Below are 23,582 nucleotides of genomic sequence, written 5' to 3' on the forward strand. Positions count from 1 at the left end.
ACCTGAGGATGTTTTGTGCAACCCATTTTTTTTTTAAGGATAATCTTAATTTAAGGTGCTTTGTGCAACTGGCCCCAGACGCTCAAGGAGCTGATGTATCCACATGGTCTCTTCCACTCCAAAACAAACACTGAATAAAGAAGTTTCACAGTAAAAAAAAAATCAGTGTCTTTCCAAAGCTTTGGCCGCAGAGGGGCTGCTGACACGAAAATGCACATGGCACAATCTATAGCCAGTGCATGGTTTGCCATGTTTGGAGCTACTGTAGAAACATGGTGGTGCAACATGGTGATCTCTGATGACAAGGAACTGCTCCCAGATACAAGCAGCTCATTCTACTATAATGTCAACACAACAATTCTTATTTTCAGGTGATCATACACAAAAGAAAACACACTTATTATATTATATTCCATTTCTTCCAGTTGGCCTTTATCCCTTAATCCTACACACTTGTGTTTGATGCTCAAAGGACTCCCAGACCCCCCATTTCATGTGTATATCCTCCAATATTGAAACAAAACCTACGCCCTTAGCAGTAGCATAACATAGTCACAGTGTGCCCCAGTGACAGACCCTAGTGCATGCTAGTTAATAGTTATGTACCTAAACTCGTTACCATATGATCTCATAGTCTCGTCACATGATCGGAGAGTTGACATTGGATAACACTAACATACATAATACCCCATTGTGTATATGTATATGACAGATATGACAAAAAAAGAAATTAATCATTTAATTTAATTGTTTTTTTAGTTTATGTAGAATAAGTATATTTACACATTGTGTGATACACTGATACTGATTGTTTAACAAAATAAATTAATACAAAAATAAAGGAAAGAAGAAAACCACCTTTTTGGTGCCATATATAGTAAATGGCACCTTTTAAATTAAGTTGAGTTCTTTTTCGATCACAGGCATTTCTAAACTGGCAATTTGAATTACAGGCATGGTCCAGTTTTCTGCCCTACATATTGACGGAGGTCCCACTCTCTCTTTGGGCCCCCTTACGTTATGGGCCCCAGTGCAATCACCCTGCCTTCACTGACTATATTTACACCCCTGGCCCTTGATGTCAGCAGTCTATGTGGTTTCAAGACATAAAGTTGTGTGAACATTTTCCTTGCTTCTCCAAGGTTCAGGTGTGTCAAGATGAATGGAGATAACGACACTGATCCCAGAAGTAGAGTAATTGCTCCTTCAAAATAAAAGCACAAATCAAAAATAAAGATTTTAGGGCCTTAATTCAGCCAGTGTACCTGTAATTTCCTGCACGTCTTTTTTAATAGAATTCATCCGAATTTTATTTGACTAAAGATCGTCTGTGTGGTCATGTAAAACAATGTCGTAAAATGTATGTGTTAGTTTTTCTTTCATAAAACCTGTTGCTGCAGTTTTATGTTGAAAGGTGAAACCGGAAGTCATCCATTACACTGTGGTTACCTTGACAGTGGTCCTCCTCTGCGTTAGACTGTTAGGAGGCTGGATTAGGATGAAGATTGTAGGAGTCACATGGACTCAACTTTCTAACTGGTGTCCACTTGTTGCACGCGCTGTGGGCAGCTGTCTCGCGCTGCTGTGTAGTTTCTAACTCACTTGCTTTTCACGCTTTTTTTTTTTTGTCTTTAAAAACCCGGCTTTGTTTTTCTACTTTCCGTGGACTCCCGCTGCAGACACCGGTTTCCCCTTCAGTGTTGACTATGAAAACTTCACACGAGTGAAACCTGTTTTGTGATGTGAAACTTTTGCCGAAAAGGAAATAAGTTTTTTTAATTCATCCACTCACAATGACTGAGGAGAGCAGAAGTGAGCACAGAGCTGAAAGCGGGAAGGACCTGGAGAAACAGCTCCGGTTACGAGTGTGCGTCCTAAATGAACTTTTAAAGACTGAACGGGATTATGTTGGGACACTAGAGTTTCTCTCGGTGAGTTTTCTGTGAATCAATTTTACCCAGAGACGGCCAACAAAAGTGCACATTATACTTTTGAGAATGAAACCCCGAAGCAAACAAACAAACAAAAACAGGCAGCCTGTTTAGTATGCATGGTGCATCAGGCTGCAGGGCAAGGACTCCTCCACTGAGTGTTACATGTTAATAACCTGTGCAGAGTCCCCTGAATGCCACTGGTACTTTTAATAAGTGTGAGCAGGGAGAATCAGCTTTTACCTGTAGTGCTGTCTGAACCCAGTCCTCTGATGGAGATATTAACTTTTCAGATTGCAAGTGTGAAATTGGGATAGCAGGCACAAAGAGGCATGGCACAGCTTTGGTTCTTGCACAGCCTGTGTGATGTTTAATCCTTTTCTCAGTCTGCTCAGAGGCTGGTAGAGATGTGTAGTGGTTTGTCTGATCAGAAAATAGTTTAAGTCATTTGGGACACTTGATATTTAAAATAAAAAATACAGGTAAATTGTCAAATGTTTTAAGAATAGAAGTTTTTCCTTTTGTAAATGGCCACATTCTCATTTTTATTTTGTGTTTACTATTGTGTATCCACCTTTACAGTCAAATTTTTAGTGTCACAACACAGGCTTGTAACAGCTTGTGCTGTTCTGCATCACCATCCCATCCATATGATTGCCCCACTTCCCACACAGCACAGAAAATACAGTGCGAGTGCATTTCTGCTGTGTCCTCTGCCAACTTCTGATCAAATCCAGAAGTGTGTGGACTTCTGCCAAGGACGGCACAGGTGGACTCAAATGAAAACCACTGGAGCTGCCGCTCAGCTGGCAGCACACATCTCTGGCCGCACACTGAGCGAAACGCCTGGTTGCTGCAGCACAGGAATGATGTGCTGTCAGCTTAATGGCGTTACATAAAATCACACCTAACCTCAAAGACAGGAGGGGAGGGAAACATTGGAGAGGTGTTATGCTTAAACCAGAAAGCTGTGAGAAGTTGGTGATCAAGTCTTATTGAGAAAGAAAGCTGTGTTGCTGCTGTTGAGGATGTTAAAACATCCTGATATGATGTGATCCGGACTGCATGTTTGGATGTTTGGACGGCTTCCACCAAATTTTCTCAGCAGTTTCTCAGCGCGATGGGAACTTTGCAGGGAAGTCAGGTCGCGTTGTGTGTCATTAGGAGTGCAATTTCCCAGACCACATGTATGAATGTGTACACCCTGACCTCCCTCCCACTACCCAGATGTTTCCAATGGAGGACAGAGGGACCAGGGAGGGGACAGAGGAGCTCTCTCTGGCCTTTCTTAGAAGTGGCATCACTGGAGAAATGGAGGAGGCGATTACATGAGGGAATGTGTCCTCTGTCCTGGTGGTGGGGGGGTTTGGGGAATGCAGCCACCCCTCCTTTATCTCCCCTGTGGTGCTGGAACTGGGATTCATTTCAGAGAAGTGACTGATCCTTACAAGGCAACTCTGTTCTGGCCCCGGGAATGTCGGGATGGATGCATCAGATTGAGATCTGTCCGTGACAGATTGTTGGTTTAGCTGTGTGTTGTAGCTGGATGAGGATAATAAAGAAGCTAGAAAGTGAGTGAAAAAGACAAAAAGTCGCTATTATTGACTGCCTTATCATCTTGGAGGTCCTAGGGAGTACTGTGGAAGATACTCAGGATGATCAAAGACGGCCCCACTGGGGAGAGGGGTCATAACGAAGACTTTCATCTGATCACACACAAACGCACCCTTGCCTACCCCGCTTCCTGTACCGCCACGCTACAACCAGTTACAAACCACACAAGTTTCTGTGTGTCTAGAGGTCAGTGTGGAGGACGACCCGGCCCCCCTCTGTGTGACTCCCTGCTAGGATAATCCAGGGGACTCCAAGTACCAGCAGGGAGACGGTTGAACGGGATATTGCCAGAGGGGAAAAGGGAAGAGGGTAGTGCTGATCGCGCAGTAGATATTGCCAAGAGGGTAAAGGGTAGGGGGGGAGTCTCCGCAAGTGGCTGGGCTTGGTACCTTCCTTGTAAACCATATTTCCTGGAGGAGGAATTCCTCTGAGGCTAGGAAATGCTGGGGAACAATGAGGCTCCAGTCAGTAGCAAAAGTTGAATTGTAGAGCAGAGATTGCTGCTGCTGATCCATGCGACTCAAACACAATGCACCTCACACATACCTTACGATTAAGGTAGTGGAAAACAACATGGATGATAGGAGCAGTCTGAGCCTGTTGTGCAGCTGTACCTAACCTCTCATGGGAAAATACCCAGATTGCATCCTGAAGGTGTCATTATTAGGAAATCTAAAATTGACTTTGTTTACATTAAAGCACCACTTCTTAAACTGCATGCACCAAACTTCCACAGTAGTCCGACAGTGAGAGGAAGGCTCTAGGGAAGCTGTTTGAAATATCTCAGGCCTATCTTACATAATGAACAATTATAGCTGAAGATAGTGGGAGGCGGTGGACATTGGTGTTTATCTTGGACAGCTATGAGCCAATAAAATGACAGTCATTCTTAGAATTGTCTCAATGAGGGGAACAAATCAAGACATAATGTAAACAGTCACTTTAACAAGGTCCTCGCCTCTTTGCAGTTTTTTTTTTCAGTCACAGTGTCAAATTAAATACTTTACATAGTCTGACATTGTTAACTGTTGATAGAGAGACACTGAAAGCCATTTGCTTGCATGACAAGCACTTAGAAGGGAGACTGCGAGAGGGGGCAAAAGAGGAAATCTTTCATGTCCTGATTCTGGAGGGAGATCCGAGCCACAAGTTAACTTAATATATTCCAAAGAGCTTTGCAGTGTATTAAGTGGTCCCTCAGCTGCCGCCTTCCTCTCCCCAAAAAAAGCCTGTTGAACTATGAAGCAGCCACGGAGTGTAATGTTTAAAACATTCTTAATCCTCCGCATAAATTGAAATTAAATAGATGTGGTTTGAGACATTGTAATGCTGTGGAATCTCCTCACACGCTTGTCATTCTTTTAAAGGGACAGTTCACCCCAAAACCAAAAATACATATTTTTCCTCTTACATTTAGTGCTATTAATCAGTCTAGATTGTTGTGGTTTGAGTTGCCTAGTGTTGGAGATAACAGCCGTAGAGATGTCTGCCTTCTCTTGTATGTACCGTTAAACTTCAATTAATAGCCCGGGCTATTATTTGCTTAAATCACTGAAATCAACAGACGTATATTTTGGAGAGGCGTTAAATATCCTTTCACATAAAACTGTTGTTCAAGGTTAGCTCAAGTGGGTAGCCATTTCAAATGCAAAAGTTGTGATGTATAAAAACAGACTTGATGGGAGAAACTTTGACCCAAGCTTACAAACATTTTAGAGACAGGAAACTGGTGACGCAGACGGTGAGATGGAAGCCTTTTTGGCTTTTGTTTGTATGTTCATTTTTAGTATGGATCCTATGCATTGTTTTATAAATGAGACCTCAGGCATCTACTGTCAAAATGTGTTGCCATACCGGGCTGGTAAAACGAACTGGGCATTTAATTGGGACCAGGCTTTTAATTGAAGTTTAACGGTAATAGAACTAGGTGGCACTCAGCTTGTCGTGCTCAAAGTGCCAAAAAAGTACATTTGAAAAACTCAACAGCAACATCTCTTTCTCGAAATCATATACGTCCATTATATTTGAGATGGGGCTGCAACAATTCTTTTCATTGTCAATCAATCTGCTGAGTGTTTCCTCGATTAATCCATTAGTAGTATGGTCTATGAAATGTCAGAACATGGTGAAAATGTTGACCCAAAGCCCAACACCACATCCTCAGATGTCCAGTTTTTTTCCACAACCACCCAAAGATATTTAGTTTACTGTTACAGAGGAGTAAAGAAGCCAGTGCGTACTTAGGCCAGGTTTACACGAAAAGGATCCACTGAAAATAGAATCGTTTCTCATTTTAGTTTTGAAAAAAGTTCCGCGTTCAGACGAAAACGTTTTGATAACAGTCGCCATGCACACGGATCCGCAAAAATGACCAAAAACACTGCAGTATACATGCCAGACCATTAGTTGGCGGTGTGACTTTGTAATGAATCAACACGTGCCTGCGCACATACGCTTCCTTCTACAGAGTGCCGATGTATAAACAAACAAAATGGCAACCGCACAAATGTTTGTCTGGACGGACGACGAAGTGGAGGTGCTACAGTAAATCTACACCTTGATGGGGAAGCGCTGATAAATTCAACTGGGTGAGCAGCACAAACAGAACTCGGGAGTCCGCCATTGTTGTCGTGATGATCGACTTTCTCGTACATGCCTAGTGACTGGAACCGTAATGCACATGTGCGAAAAGTCTCCGTTTTCGTAGGAACTGCATATTGCAAGTTTACATGACAACAGAGATGGTGCCGTTTCCAAAAATTGCACTCTGGAACCTGTTTTCAAAATGTTGCGTTTTCAGGCACCCAAAATGCAGCTGTCATGTAAACGATCAGCCAAAGAACTAAACTAAAGTTTACTGTTTCAGTTGAAATTGTTGTCGTATAAGTGGGACCTTAGATTTGAGAAGCTTGAAAAATTCCCTAAAACATTTGATTGTCAAATTAGTTCTTGATTAAATCAATAGTTGACAACTAATCAATTACAGTGCAAACATCTCTGTGGCTGATATCTCCAACACTTGGCATCTCACACCAAAACAATGTAGATAAATAGTGCTACAGGTAAGAGGACACGTGTATTTTTGATTTTGGGGTGAACTGTCCGTTCAAGAGATTGAACTCAAGAAATATTGCATGTGAATTTAATATCTTTTAAATACAGTTGCGTGTGATTATTCTTGTTGTATATCCCAGGCTTTATGCAGAGAAGTTATTGGTCAACAAACAAGTTGGAGGCCACTTCATGTCAGCAGTGTTTTTTTAACTGTAAATGTCTGCAGGAAGTCCGGGAATCCAGCCTAATGGAGAAAGCAGCTGCTAAGAGGGATGGTTTGCTGGCTCTTACAAACCCAGGTGTTCAAGTGAAGCCTGTGTGTGCGTATTTATATAGAGAGGTTTGACATCTCGCTTTTGGAGGGTTAAGATTTGTTTAAATCTTGGCTGGGACGGTCTGTCGAGAAGTTTCCATTTTTGCTTGTAACATCTGACCAGTGGGCAGTCGTTATGGAGGTCAGGTCACGGTGGGTGGACGACGAGGGGGTTCACATGTTCCAGACAGACAGTTGACGACCCCAAAGGTCACGACTTCTTGTTCCTTTCGCCTTCCTGTCTGTTAATCTGCAGGCTTCATGCCAACATCCAGCTCCCTCCTGTGTTGTGATGGAAACAGGAACAGAAGATGCTGATGGTCAGTGCGTCCTGATTTGATGAAAACATACAAACAAAATGTGTAAACAGAGGGCTCGCCAGCATCGGGCCATATATGGAGGCATGTTGTATTGATGTTGGAAGCGAAAATAAGCTGTTGCACTTTTCATTTTTAATAAATACTAAATTAAGTGAGATGAATTGAAGTATAAATATTTTACTATGTGGTGTTTTATTCACAGTAAAAAGCTAAATCGTCAGAGTTTTAGGGGTCAGAAGCCAGAAATGTTGAGAGCAGTTGTCTGGATCCATTAGAGGAGGAGGAGGAGAAGGAGGAGGAGAAGGAGGAGGAGGAGCAGGGTTAAAGAGGGTAAAAGTTGTTTATGTTAGCCTAATGAGACTGACACCACGTGATATAGCTGCTTGTACAGATTCCACTAAGCTATTTAAATAGCTTCTTTAAGTGACAGATCAGATAAGATTCAACATGTGTGCTCACATGATGCTACTGTGTTTGGATTGGGTGGTTTAGAGGCCGAGGGCGAGTGCTTAGAGCCCGCCAGTGGCCGTTTACTGTTGCTTACATTAATCAGTCTCCATAATGGGCTGCGTTTGGCGATAAGAGATTCCACAGAGAGCAGTGTTTTCGCACAGGCTGATGTTTCTGCCCTGATTGCCTTCTTCTTTATTCCTTAATTACTTCCTATATTCATTTAGGATGGCCTCATCATACTCTTCGCCACCTGCCTCTTACGCCCTCTTCTCTTTAATATGCCTCAAAGCTCTCTTTATGGTGCTCTTTCTCTCTTGTTTTTCACACCTGTGCTCCAGAGGGAGCCACGCTGCATATGGTCCATCCATTATATTGGATGCTGTGCTCAGAAGAACTGTATTTTCTTTTACTTTCTTTCTATTTGAAGGTTTATGATAACCCCTACTAGCCCGGTGTTTCCCCATTACTGGCCATAAGCTTCAATCTCTTTAAAAGGGTCTGTTTAAATTGAGCTTTATTCTGTGTGCATAGACACAATTATGTTGCATGTGGGTGTGTTTGAGAAGCAGAAGAAAGAAATGGAAGCGGAGAAGGAGGTGAGATGTTTCTCTCCTTGACTCTTTTTAATTGGATTTGGTCAGTCTCTGCTCTCTGAGAATACAGACAGTTTCTCTCTTGTGTCTGTCCCCAGTGTGAGGCCCCTGAACCGATAATGTGGCTCACTTGCATTTCAATTTCACGCCACAGCCACAACACAAGCCTGACTATAAACATAAATGCATTCTATCGTCTGGTCATACCGTATGTTTATTTTGTCCCTTTTTTAATTCTAGTAGATGCAATGTGTGTAAACCTGTTTAACACCCCCATCTTAAATAGATAAATCTGTCTTTAACCAGCCTGAAGATGAATGATTGTGAGGATTAGCTCAGCAAAAAACAGAGCCCTCTCCTACTGAGATTTCTGCATCAACCATTGAGTCCCATATCAATAAAAACACTGAGTGGGATTATCCTTCATCTTCCCATTGAGCAATGCTGCCTTTGGAGCCGCTGTGTTTTGCATGCCTTTCAATATTTTATCCGCTCATCTTTAAAGAAAAGATTTAGCCGTTTCCTAGATGTAGCAAATGTGATTACCACGGGGAAATATTCAGTAACATGCATGGTGACATTTTGCCATGTTGTGGAAGAAATATTGAAAGTTGGAACATTGTTGTAATGTTCAGTGAAAGGCGTGATGGGAAAAGTTTAAAGGGTTGCTGCTTATGTTCTTGACAAGCGTGTAGGGCTTAGTGTTTAACCTCAATCATTCAGAGAGACCAAAATGCGCACTGAAAGCCAGTTGTTGAATTGAACTTTTATTTTGGCAAAGTTCCTGTCCATTCTTATTTTTTTTGAGGGAATAGTTCAACATTTTGGGGAGTACATTTAGTCACTGTGTTGCAGAGAGTGAGATGAGAAGATCGGTGCCACACTCCTGTCCGTGGTCAACAAGGGCAAACACACTGCAAAATGACTCAACACAAGCAAATGAAGACATATCTTCATCAATTTGACGACACATGCCACGGATTTATAGATTTACACACACAGTAAATCTATAAAAAGCGCTGCAAGAAGCTCACAACAGAACAGAACCTCTTTCCAGGGGATGCACACGGCAGGGACATCTTTGTTGTTGCCATGATTTTTGGGCTTATGAAGTTGTTGAAGTTGGCAGTCTGTCAGTAGTGTTGGAAAATCACCCAAAAATGTCTTATTTTAATATTGTGATCCTAGTTCAAATAATATTGCAGATTGAAGATCTGCTGTTACCCTAGCATTAGCCTTTTGCTTATCATCAGACTGTCAATTCAGATAATCTAATGGAATACACACAAGTAATTATGAAACACGCTAATGTTATGTTGTTGTTATGTGACTCTAAATTGTCCGTAGGTGAGAATATTAAGGTTAATGGTTGTCTGTCTCTATGTGTCAGCCCTAGGATGTTCTGGCGACCTGTCCAGGGTGTACCCCGCCTTTCGCTCAATGTCAGCTGGGATAGGCTCCAGCCCCCCCACGACCCCTAGCAGAATAAGCAGTAACAGAAAAAAAAAAAAGAATGAATGTCTGAATCCGGGTCACGGTGACACAGTAAAATAAGCTAAACAAAACTTTAATGTGATTTCCCAACACCATGCATAGCTGACTTCAATAACTTCATTTGCCAAAACATGGTTTTGGTGACCAACAAGGACCACCATCATGAAATGTCCCCACAAACACTAGTGCAGCTGTTAATAGTTTGCAACAGCAAGCCATGTCCAAACCGTTTGCATCATTTTTTTGTGTCTCCAGGAAACCATTTCCGTTGTTTCTTGGGCTTCTTGCAGTGTTTTTTGTTTTTTTTTGTAAATGCCGTGCGTGTCGTTAAATTGATGTTTTTGTGTGTTGTCAAGTTGGTGAATGTTTTCCATTTGGTGCGTATGTGTCATCAGGTTGGAGAAAATGATTCTTTATTCTTTATTTGCTTTTGTGCTATCTCTTTGCAGCATGTTTACCCTTGTCGGCCACTGTAAATATGACATTACAACCAACAGGGTGTTAGCATAGCCTCTAATCTGCAACAGCAACTAGAAATTCAGAATTAATTAAGAGAAAAAACATCCTTGCTTTTATTATTATTTAGTCTATCCTATGACTTAATTGATTACTGTTTGGTTACAGTCTTTTACACCTTCTTACTGTCAGTGTAAATAGTGTTTAAGTATCTTACACTGTAGAGACTTCTCTTGCTTTGTCTCAGGGGCCATTTTTCAAGCAGGATTTCCTTCCTTCCTGGCCCTCCCCGTCTTTACATTGTGCTGCATGTTTCCTGCTGCAGTGCGCACACATTCAAACACACTTCCCCCACTGTCTCCTCTGGGTCAGGGAGTGGAGACTTTTGCCCTAATTGAGCTTCATGGCATAGGCGACAGGGCTGGAAAGGACCCCTGCATTGAAACCATGAAGTGGATTTAGCTCAGGAGGCAGAGGTGGTGCTGTCCCGCTGCCCAGAGGAAAAGGCAACCTTTGTTTTGGCCAGTGCCAGCTGCCCTGTCACATGGTGCTTACGTGCGACAAGTAGAAGAGTGGCGGGACTACGGTAGACACTTGTCTTGACGCTCATGGAGTGTGAAGGGGTCATCATCACAAGGGGGCCTGTGTTTTAGCTGGCATGCTCTGCCGCAGGGAGCACACACACACATACACACACACACACATGCACACACACTTGCTCAGATCAGTATGCCTGCAGTGTCTGCTCAGCACTCCCAAACCTTCAGCATTGGCCTGATTCTGCGTGACACCTTAAAATTGAGAACATGTTTACAATTGAATTTAAATACTGGTCTGTTGCTCATCAGCCAAATTAAAGTTATTTTTTTGTGAAGGAATTTACAAACCATATGGTTTCGTATCATGAAATATCCCCATAAACACTAGTGCAGCTGTTTCTGCATTTTCAGATCTGACTAAAACAATTTTGATGAAGTGTCCTCAGAATATGTTTAGACAAGTTTGCATGTTCTCTCTCTCTGTGGTCTAAACTCACACTTTCCATGTCACTCATGTCTGTCTGTCCAGCATTTCTGGGCTCTGAATCCATAAACACTCAGAGCTGCCCCGCCAGACATGATGGGAAATTCCACTTCACTCTAAATTATTTAATTAAGCACTTGAATGGGATTTGCCATAGAAGTGCTGAGAGTGAGACAAGTGTCTCTCTGCCTCAAAGCATGCCTTGTCCACAGTCATCCTTTTTCATGTCTGTCTGTCTTTTTTCTTTCTCTTTCCGTTTTATATTCAGCCTCTGAAAGTGTTCGTCTGGACACAGCGAGTAGCCTCTATTTTCCACTTGTACAGTACCCCTCCACTCAAAGTGTTTTTCTTCTGTTTATGTTCCCTAAATTGTCTGACCCTGACTACACTGACTTGTATCTGTTCAAGGTCTGTCACTAAAGAGGTGTTCACATACCTCTACTGAAGAGGGTGAAGTCTTCGCAGTTCCCTAAAATCTGAGATTCAAGCGTATGCTCTGGAAGCTAGATTAGGTACATCTTAGGTTCTCCTCATCTGAGTCTGGGTCAGACTGAGGCTCAAACACATTTGGCGGAATCTCTCCGATGTTTCCTCTAATGCTAATGCTACCCATTTTGAGGCACACTGCTCTTTCACCAGTCAACCTAGCCTGAGGGAGGGGGAGAAGATTAGATCTGTTTCCAGCCACTTTTTGCTTAGCAGTGTTTTTTGGGGGGGGGGGGGAAACATGTGAGACTAGTATTTTTTGATGCCCCCTACAGACTGTGAGATTTAGCGCAAGCTTTACTGTGCGACGTGGATCTGATAAACTTGGGTAGGACATCAAGTTTGATGTATGCAGACTGTACGATGACAGCGCTTACTGAATTGCAGGCTACGACGTACAACGCAATAGCTTTCCATATTGAGTGCACAAGGATGCTGCACGGGTTATTACTTCTCCAGCTGTGGAACACAACATAGATGGTCACATTATTAAATAACCTTAAGTTTTGTTGGCACGATATACTGCAGTATATCTGTGTTTGTGTTTGCTAGCTGCTAGATTGCTCACCTGGCAGCTGCAACTCCGCCGCTGTTTCCCTCCATGCTTCGTCTGTCTTTACGCGATCATAGTAAGAGCTGGAGGACACATTATGCAGGCAAGGCCTCTGCTGCCACAACTCAACGAGGTTTTCCTCCTTGCTGGAATCCCACAGATTTCTTTTGGCACGTTTTGCCTCCATGGCGAGCTGCTGTCTGTCTGTTTAGCACCAGTGCGTCATTATACGCTGCATTTCAGTTGGTTGGTTTATAGACGTAGGTTGTCAGTCACACAGGGAGATGGTCATCCCAAATTTCTGACACTGTCAGAATTTTATCCCAGGCTGTCTTTGATCACAAGACTGTGACAACTGCCATCCTTGAACCTCTGTCACTGTCTGATGTCTGACCACCGTTTAGAGCCACGGCCAGAGCTATCACCAAATTTCTTTTTCCTCTTGTACAGCCCAAAATCGCACAGTGTATACATATCTGGAGGGGGACTTGAAGTTTTAAATTGGCCTTTCACATTCTTTCTAGTCTAAAGTCGCTGCATGTGTGCTGTCAGTTTAGTTTCACATGTGAAAAGATAACTTGATAACTAAAAAATTACAGTGACTATGAGGTCTGTAAAGTCTGGCTTTCTGCATCAGACTAAAAAATAAATTACTGACTATAAAGTGCATGTAAACAAAGCTACTCACTTACAATAAAAGTAGTTAATGTGCTGTAATTAGTGGTTTCCATTCCTGCTTATTTGAAAGAATAAGTGGACTGAATCAAGCTGAGGTCTATACTGCTCTGATACAGCCATGTTGGCAGGGTGCCTCCTGCTCTGTCCATTCACAGACAAAAAGGAGGCATGATGAGCAGAACCTTGGCAGGAGGGGGTATTTGTTCGGGTGGGCATGCTTTCAACAGTTGTGCCTGGGGAGAGTGAGAGTGGGGGAGAAACTGGCAAAGCAGTTGTTCAATTCTCCCTTGACAGCGTCTGGTTCTGAGTCAGTGAGAGAGGCTGACGCTGCACAGGTTTCCTTTTTTCTTGCCGGTCCTGCTGAGATGGATGACGGGGGCGGGGGCTCCAGTGGATGATTTGGAAGCTTGAAACGGTAATCAAATGAACAATCTGGGTGTGAAACAGTCATGCTTGGGAGTGCACAACAGATTGGGAAACTGATGATTCTGCTTAGTCATGTTGCAGATCAATACAGGGTGCTGGTGTGCAGCTCTGATTGGGAATTGCCAGCTATCAGTGGGTAGTGGTTTGCTTGGCTGCACAAGGAGATTGGGGATGCAAGGCAGGTTAGGTTTCTAAAGACAGACTCTTATCTGCTGAAGGTTGGTCTCACTACTTCATATCCAATTTCACAAGTCAAAAGATCTTCCTAATATGCAGAAGATACCCACCATTTATAGTGCTGCGATGGGTGAAATTGGACAGGCCCACAGCCTGTCAGGTATTCAGTTTAACGGATGTGACCTCGGGCATCATTTTATACTCGTGTTCATTTCGCTCCAGTGCGAGTAGCTCACCAGGAGTCAGGCACAGACATTGGACGCAGACATGTTCATTAGATGAGTCTCTTCATTCCAGCTGTTTATGTATCGCCTTAGGGGGCAGGGTCACTGAAAGGACAAGACTAACATCTAAGAGAGGAATTTTTCGATAGCCTTCATGGACAATAGTGAGTTCTTGGAGATGCCTCAAAGCACATTGCTTAGTCCGTCTTTATTTTTCCTTTGCAAGCCAGAATTTCACTTCATCTTCCACAAAAAAATAAACTTTCAAATTATATTTTAATAACTGTCTCCTTTTGTCTCGAAAAATGCTTCTTCATCTACCTAGATACCTTGATAACGGTATTGTGGTGATATTGTAGGGTTGACTGTTGGTGCTTTCACAAAATTTTTACACAGTGAGTTTTATGGTAAATAATCAGTGATGTTGATATCATGACTAAGTGATGAAACTTGAAACTACTTGTAATGCACTAGTCTGCAAAGCTCTGAAAACCTCCCAGTTTACACCAGTACGACAAGGTGAAACGGTGTAGCGCCTACATAGCAACGGCTCTCAGTATGTCCGTTATGATTTCCAGCTTTTCAGATTTTGTTTGTAGCCAAATATAATTTGTAGCATCTTAAATCTGAATAGTGATAGCGAGATACTTGCTTCAGTTGCATTTCTCGTCGTGATGAAACAGCGAAAAACGTAAACCAAAGATGACTATGTTTATGATAAATATGCCACGATAATTTAAATAACCAGGACCGATTATCACCGATTATCAGTCAGTGAGTATATTTGTGTGACATCCATATACATTGCAGCCCATTGTCTGACAGGACAAACTGTGAGGACAGAGACCAACATGCGTGTCAACAGCAGCCGGGATGTACTGTACTTGGGGTACTCTGGCTGGGCGGGGACAGAGGTCTGTTGTCAGAGAATGCTACAGCAAGGGAACACACCATCTGCTGACACTTTGTAACTGACTTGACCAGCTGACTTTGCAACCAGCCAATTGACTGTTGAAATAGGTGACCTTGCATTCTTAAACCAGCCACTGGCGACTTGACAAGCTGAGTCATAGGAGATACCATGAGTTGGCTTGAACATTGCTTGGACGGGCCAGCTCTCACAGCTGCAGCGCTCCCCACGATGTTGTAAAACGGTTTTGTCTTGTTGCGAATCTTTGGTCATAACTGAGCTTGAAGGCAAATAATTAAACAGCTAGATCAGTCCGGTAAGCCTTTAAAAGCAGGATAACAACAACAGATACGATAATACAACATCCAAAATCAAACATGATACAGTCTTATATCAAGATATGGATATAATATCAATATAGTGCTTGGCCCTATCCTCATCCACAGTATTCAATAAATTTTTCCGACTCATCTGGTATTCATACAGACTGCCTGAACTTAAAAATGAAAGTCTTCCAAAGACAAATGAGCTTTTGTTCTCTCGAGGAACCTGTAAAATGACTACACTCTGTGTTCTCCGTTGTTAATTAAAACCAGAGACTCTGCATTGAGCTGTGGAGATGAGCCCTAATAGCCACTCCCAAGATAGACATATTAACTTTCCCCGCTACATTAAGTGTCTGTTTCCTGTATACATTCCCAGCAGAGAGAAACAGGCCTGTTTGGGAAAACTAGCCAGCGGACTAATGGGATGGAAAGCCCGGGATGACTCCTGGAGGTGTCATCAGGACCTGTTGAAGACAGGAGGGGCCTGGCTTGTGGCAGGGAATCACTACAAAGAGCCTTTTCTCTCTTTTCGGATGTTCCCCTGTGTGCTCTCGGCTTTGGAGACTGACTTTGTTTGTTACTGGTCAAGACTTTTTCAGCAGAAGTTCAGTTTTTGCTTGCCAGGAATTTTGTGTGTGTATAGGTTTGTGTATGTGAGGCCGGGAGATTTGACCCTGTAATGTTGAATTCCAGTTTGAAAGCAGTTCCTCTGTGCAGGAAGTATAGTAAAGGCACCATATCCTCCCCACAGGGTTGTCACGGCCAAACAAGGCTCTCTTTTTCCTTCCTTTTGTACTTCCTCTCTGTCTGTATATTACGTCTGTCTCGTCTCTTTGAGTCTCTGCTGCTCTCTCATTTTCTCACCAGCACACACACACAGCAAATCCAGAGACTCAGGTGTTACCAGAGCTTTGCCTGAGGGTGTCGAGCTGCCAGTGCACCTGCTACATGCACACCTTTAACTGATATCACAGTGCTTTACTTTTTATTCTGCTATCCTGGGGGACAGATGTATGACACACACACTCACACATACACACATACTGAAAAAGACTGTTATGTTAATGAGCATACCTTCACAGTCTAGTGATTCACTACAGTGGGCTTTTTTGTGTGGACGCTGTTGTTTGTCTCCATCTCTGGCGTCGAATGGTCTTTGTCTTGTCTGTTTTGTTTGTTGACAGGAGAGGATTCCTCCACAGATGGTGGATCAGAAAACACGGAAATACCTGTAAATGTGTGTTGTAATATCCCTCTACATTATAATCTTTTTTTTTTTTACATCGCTAAATATAACACACAGAGAGGAAAATACACAGGATATTTGTTTGTTTGCCAGCTCTCCAATCCGGACAACAAAGCACATCAGTGAATCATCGGTGGACAAAAGAGCCAGTTTGTCCAATAGACTCTGAGAAAGGCCTATTCATTCCTGCAGAGTTTATACTGGTGACCAGTGCCAATGAACTCAGATTGGACCTATTTCAATTGTTCGCAATAGATTCCACATCACCACAAAAACTGAACTTTGGTAGCAGAATAAGTTTTAAAATTGTGCTGACATTGTATTTTTTTTTTACTCTTTTTAATATAGCTGCTTCAGTACTTTTAATTTCGAGGGGAACATAGTGTTCCACAGTTGAACCAATCGATCCACAGGGACCTAAAATGGTTGTTTTGCATGCAATACATCAAACAGGCCCCATGTTCCTGCCCACTCCTCCAATAGTTTTAACTTGAATGCATTAGCAGATGTTTGAGGCGAGCTTTGTACTTGATTCAAACTAATTTCTGTAGCATGGGAGCAGCTAGATGGCTTTTTCTATCAAAGCGATTTGCTGCATCATTTTGCTCCTTTGGATCTGTTTAGTGCTCTTTTTCCTCTCCCTGGATTTGATTTGTATTCCCGTCACAGCCCATTCTGCTGGCTGTGATGAACGACATGCTTTTTCTGCCCTCGCACTTTCTTCAGTCTCTTTTCCACTCACTTCCCATCCACTCTGGCATTTTTTATTTGACCCAAGCACATGCTCTGGTTTGGCAAATTCGCTGCACACATGCTTTATTTTAAAGTGCAAGAATGTCCATCATTGTCTCTCTTGTTATGTAATTGTTAGTGTAATTGACACAGAGATCAACATATACAGTAGGAGTGGCTGGCCTTCCGCTGATTGCATCTTTCCAATCTGGTGGAGGGATGCCGGGGGGGACAACATTGCATAATGTCCATTCACAAAGTCCTGAACTAGGTTGGCTCAGTCAGCACACACACTCTGTTGGCATGGAAACAGCCCTCCAGCCAGTCTATTATTCCTCTGCCTTTCCTTTCCTATATGACACTGATGTCCAGAGGATGAAGGGTGCAATTTCAACTACCCTGATCAAAAAGCACATGTCAGCAAACTGAAGTTATTAAGCAAACTGTCACTCATAGATGGAGGCAATTTTCCACTCTTTCTAGTCAGATGAAGTAGGGCTGCACAATATGAGGAAAATCTGCGATATGCAATAACATCATTGAATATTGCTATATTGATATTACTTGCAATTAACCTTGTTTCCACTAAGCAGTCTGGTTCAGATCAGTTCAGTTTTTACACATTAAAATGGTTATTTTTGCGTTTCCATTGGCAAAAGTTGTGGATGGTAACAATTAAATCTTTCAAGTACATACCATTTTTGGGTTACTCCTCTGTTGAGGTACCTAGCACACTGATCCGATAGTAAAAGTTGGAGCGAGAAATACTCCAGTCTGTTGATTGGTTTGCAGACAGCCATCTCTCTTGCTTGACAAGGATTCAATACACAATTCCACCATTCATAAATATCCAGTTGATTGCGATAGAGACTATAAACTGTCTAACCTGTTCTTTTTTGTTTTGAAAATATCAGCATGCAACCTTGTTCTGCGGACGATCAACCAGGTGCAGACACCTGGATGAGCTGGATGGAGCAGTAACGTGGCTTTTACTATCCAGCTCAGTGGCCTTGTGGTAGAGTGTCCGCCCTGAGACTGGGAGGTCGTGGGTTCGATCCCTGGCTGGGTCATACCAAAGACTATAAAAATGGGACCCATTGCCTCCCTGCTTGGCACTCAGCATCAGGGGTTGGAATTGGGGGGTTAGATCACCACATGATTCCTGAGCGCGGCACCGCTGCTGCTCACCGCTCCCTCAGGGGATGGGTCAAATGCGGAGAACAAATTTCACACACTCAGGTGTGTGACAATCAATGGAACTTTACCTTTTACTTTACCAGTGACAACCCCGCCTACATTTAAGAGTACTGTCTGCATTGAAGACGTTAAACAGATCTTACGGTTTAGGTACATCTCTGTACAGGTTCTGTACCAGTTTAAAGGGTACTATACCAAAAGTGTTCGGTAGAAACGCAGCCATAGTGTACTCAGGCTCACACTTGTACAGTACCCTTGGGACTTGAGAGGCTGCAGTGTTTATTCATGGACAAACTTAAAGCTACGCTGTACATTTACTACCATTGACAACTTGATTGCTATCTTAAGTGCTATATCGTAGGCAACAGGACCTGCTTGAGTTTCTTGAAGACGTTTCACCTCTCCTCCAAGAGGCTTCTTCAGTTCTTCCTCTTGAAAGAGAGGTGAAATGTCTTATATAGCACTTATAGATTTAGCACTTAAGATTACCATGACCTGGATGACTGAGAATCTTCACCAACAACTTGATTGCTAATTTCTTCTCTGCTCCGATCGCCCACAGCTTTCTTCTCTGAGGGCATGCACGTCACTCTTTCTTGTGCTTGATCACACACTCATTACGCAATGAGCTATTCTTATAGCAGCTACACTACTCTTATAACACATGTCATCATTCTCCATTCAGTTGTATGCTTTTCTCAGAGATGCAGTGAATGTTCTTTTACCTTTCTACTCATATAATGTTTTAGGATTGACCGCTAATTCATATATGAAGTAAACAGCGGTGGGCTCTACTAGTGTAAAGACGGATGCAGGCAGAGCAGTGCAAAGTCTTGGACGGAGTAATGTTGCTCTCTCGCTAAGCTCGGACAGCTGACTGATTTTATTGACTGGCCTGAAGTTACTTTTTTTTGGCCCCAGGTTCCAACGGTCCTTATTATTGTACACTGCCAAAAGGTGAGGGCTCTGGCTGATTGGCCAGAGGTTAACAGCATGGCAGGTATCAGACAAAATGGTGCCAGACAGACAGAAATAGGTTGGTCCTCCATTTAAAATGCGATATTGCAATCTTGAATTTTGTATCCCAGTGTGTTTAGCATGTAAGTTGACATCGCAATGTTGATAAGAAACAATATATTGTGCAGCCTTAATGGTAAGTCAGTGATGGAAAGGTCTATGATGTTTACTGAACCTGATTTCAGTTTTACTGTGACAGTAAAAGTCAGGTTGTTATCACATCGAAGCATCACTGCGTCACGCAGTACAGCCGTGATTTCCACCACCGTGGCTTTGTTGCCCACAGCGTGTGAGCTTGTGTTGATTAATGGCAGGTAGGGCCACATGCAGTGATTGGACCAATCTATTCATCACACCCATCTGCTCTGTGGAATAATGAAAACTTTAATGGGGTTTTAATGTGAAGTCCCCCCCTCAGCCATCAGAGTGACAATCCAGGTGATTATACCCGGGCCTCAGGAAACAAAATGACTTTCTGACACAGTTTTGCTGATACATGATTAAAGATAGTAAATGTGTACAGTATGTCAAACAAGTAGACAGGAAATAACCAATACAGAAAAGAACAGCCACAGCTTCATTGCCCAAAAAAGTGTGTGTTGGCGTGTTTGTGACAACGAGCGGATGCCATTTTGGAGATGAGTCTAACTTTCCTTGAATCACCAGTGGAAAGAACACTGTAAGCAAATCAGTGCTGTTGTCCAACTCTTTATCCTCTTTGTCTTCTGAGCTCATCACTTTACCTCATCATTTTTCCGAATATCTAAAAATCTGTCAAATTCATACACTCACAATGTTGGAGAGAAAACGTTGACTTGTAGTTCAGTATTTTCTGCTCGGTTCAAAATGTCAGTCCATCTCTGCTTCCTGAAAGCGTGACATAGATCATGAACAGCTCCTTTTGAGATTTAAAATGCAGCGAAGTCTGCTTGTGATTCAGAAGTGGCCGGTGCCCAGACATGGTGGATTCCTGCTAGAAAGCACATCTAGTCCTAGGGAACAAAATGTGTCCCTCTGGAATTCAGTGGGTCGTTGCTGGCTACGAGGCCAGTGATAGCAACTGTGGTGAACCATAATGAAGAAGTTTCATGGCTGAGTCTTAAGCAGTTCTTCAGCTGCATTTTTTCCTGCCATTTGTTTGAAACTGCTGCAAAATTCATCACTAAAATTTAATTAGTTTCTAGTTAGTAATTACTGTCATCATAGCTTAAAACCAGAGAACAGATGCTGTGCTCTGTGATGCCATAGAGACAAATCCACTGACACTGAATCACAATACAGGATTTGGACTCATACAGCCTTAATACAATACACACAGGTGTTTGCAAAAGAGCCATGTGTTTATGTACCGCAGCGCTGTCAGGTACTGTACAAACCTGGAAATGGGCTTATATATATTCACAGTCACCCTGGGTACCGTTACTGTGTCCATAAATCCAGACAGTCAGTCAGCTTCCTATTCACTGTCCGTGGAGCTATTCCAGGATCAGCCTCTAAACGACATCAACAACGCAGTCTTGGCTTTCTCCTCAGAAGAGACATGTTGGTTTCCACAAATCCAGTCTGAACTGTCCACAGTTTAAAGAATAACACAAACATTACTTAGATGAATCGTTTAGACTTTTGTGTGGTCCGGTCTGTTTTCTGTGCGGTACATTCATCTCGGAAAACTACATGAAAGATGTTTCCAGTTTTACACCATCACTTGTGTGCGACAGACACAAACAGTCCCTTATCTTCTGGGTGATAACACAATTCATTATCTCCATCCAATCAGATTCAGAGTTCCTGCACTCCATTATGCCGTGCCTTTTTTCCTCATGTTGTTTACTTCTGATAAGCATCTGCAGTGGGGCTCCTTATGTTTTGCTGCAGAGCCCCCCGCCATAGCTGTAGATATACTGTATAATTAGTGCTTTGCAGATATAGTGATTATGTCCTGTTGAATAGACTCTTCAGTATTAAAGCTGAAGTGATGGATTTCCTAATGAGACCATGTTTGATGTCACGCATCAATGATACCGAGCTGGGTTTTGATGCAAATTAGCACTACTTTTGCTCAGCTCAGGTCCTGTACTGTAAGCCCTGTCATGCCTTCGCGAGGGCCTGTCGAAGTCTGCTCCGTGTTTGTACATATTAGACTTGCTAATCAGGTGCTAATGCTCGTGAGTGGCAGAGTTGTGAGGCAAGGCAGCTACAGAATGGTAATCAGTGTGGAGTTGGCCTACAACAAAGAGGCTGATTATTTAAGCCCCCCCCTTTTTTCCCAACCACAAGTCCGAATTCAAGCATTCACTTATACGGTTCCTTTTGAAGTGTTGCTTGACGTCAGTACAATGTGATTAAGATGATTTCAGTAATTTCTTCATGTCTATTTGTTTTTCCTTTTTCTTTATTTTTGGCTTTTTAATGAGCTAGAAATAGAGATTTTAACAGGTCCAGCCTGACCACCTTACCATCTGTTCACAATTAATCAAGTGAAACTTCAACACGCTCACTGTAGTCCCAACCACTCACTTAGATCTTGGTGTCGAGGAATAATTCTTGGCTTGCCTGCTCATTAAAGTAAGCTGTTTACATGCTTTGTGGTTGCATTACACAGGCTTGCTCAGGTCAGGCAGCCCGCTATGTGGCTGCACTGGATGACAGATGGCATTATGGCCCTTGGTGGGGCGGTAAAGGGACGCCCATGGTTAGGGTCAACTGATGTAAACTTCTAACAGCAATCGCAGTGACCGCATGCATCACTCTGCCTTTCACTGCGGAGCCTCATGTTGGTCATTTGTTTATGGAGCTGCTGTTGTTGGTTTGTGTCACGCTGTACCGTGAAACGATGCTTTGTGCTGCTGAAGTGTTTTTCTGTGTCACAATGTTTTGTATTGTAGCACTGTCTCTGTGCCTATTATGTTGTCTGTCATGTTGCAGTGGCTTTGTGCGAGGATTGGTGTGATCAGTGACAGGCCATTTATTAAGTCAGCGTTTGAGTTTTGACAGCTGTGCTGCATTCTCTGTGAGCTTGTAATGGTGTTATGGTGGACACAAAGGGATTCAAACTGCTGGTTAAAGATATACTATAAAGGATTTTCCTTAAAAGATGTATAGACTCATATAGCAGTAATCCCTCTCAATCATCACTTATGACACTCTAGAGATGTACTGCGGAGTACTTATCTGCAGAGATTCCGCAGTCTGCCTGTATTTTCTAATTGTCTTATAGTGATGCACCTATTTATCGGCTGCACATCAGTATCGGCTGATATTCACCTTGTTGGTTGCCATTGGCGTATTGGCAAATACGATTACATTCGCTGATGGCAGTGGCCAATGTTTTTCTGTTGTGTCACAGTAATCTTACGTAGGCTAAAAAGCAGGGCTCGAGACTCACGGTGTCCCGTTGCCTGGGGACAATAGATAACTTGTTTGGAACGAACAGAGATTCCCAGGTCCGCAACTGGGGCGAAAGGACGTGGTAAACTCACTCTCAACTTGCCAGGGGCTTTATTAAAGGGTGGTGACCACTTGCCAGACTGTAAGCATCAGACATCCAAGACACATAGGGCTAAAAAAACACTGCAAATATAGCGGGGCGAAACACCAAACGAGAGTGAATCTGAGGTTCACTTTCCCTTTCACTGGCGAGCTTGCTTACAAACAGTAACCAACAACCCTGCATAGTAAACTTTTAAAGTATAATTTCTTCGCCTCAGTTTTCTTTCATTTAGTAATTTATCTTAAGTGTCATGAGTCTTTCCACAGTGTTTTAGCCGACAGGTCTGGCACAATATAATCAAAGTACACACTTGATTCTACTTAGAGATCTCATTTCTGCTTTTATCTTGCTTGAGTTACTGCTTTTTATGCCATTTGGTGTTCGCTTTGTGACATGGGAAATGAAAACAAATGTAAGACAAAACCCAAATCACACAAGTGTGTTTTTGTGATGTTGTGCCAAGTTTTTTTTTTTTTTTTTTTTTTTTTTTTTCCTGCTGCTTAACTCGCTCTCATTCAAATTTGACAGCAACATGAACATCAGGGACGCTGTTGTTGTCGCTTGACATCAAGTTTGATGGAGCTCAAATTCAGAGCGATTGAATGCGATTTCGCTTGTGCTTTATATTTCATGAAAGTTTTGATTTTTAAGCCTTGCTCTGGATTTCATCATCGCTTCCCTGAAGTGAAGTGCATCACAGACATCAATCAAAATCAAAGTGTGATGCCACCAATTTGTCTTCCCCAGAGCTTCTCTACTGAAGATAGATTCCTGTCTGACAAACTATATTCCAAACATTGCACACATAAGGATTCAAGTCTGGTACCTGTTGATGGATGTCTTCTTTAAAAGCTCTCCCCCAGGCGGAG

General features: G+C 42.6%; 1 protein-coding gene across 1 annotated transcript in view; it reads left to right on the plus strand.

Moving 5' to 3' along the window:
• Nucleotides 1-1,485: 1,485 nt before the first annotated feature.
• prex2 (phosphatidylinositol-3,4,5-trisphosphate-dependent Rac exchange factor 2) overlaps nucleotides 1,486-23,582 on the plus strand; it is a 130,443-nt gene continuing 108,346 nt past the window's right edge. The window contains exon 1 of the mRNA XM_033638992.2: nucleotides 1,486-1,931. Coding sequence (XP_033494883.1) covers nucleotides 1,794-1,931 — 138 coding nt within the window. The 5' untranslated portion in view covers nucleotides 1,486-1,793. The remainder of the gene's footprint in view (nucleotides 1,932-23,582) is intronic.

The sequence above is a fragment of the Epinephelus lanceolatus genome, chromosome 20, assembly GCF_041903045.1.
Source record: "Epinephelus lanceolatus isolate andai-2023 chromosome 20, ASM4190304v1, whole genome shotgun sequence".
NCBI classification, from domain to species: domain Eukaryota; kingdom Metazoa; phylum Chordata; class Actinopteri; order Perciformes; family Serranidae; genus Epinephelus; species Epinephelus lanceolatus.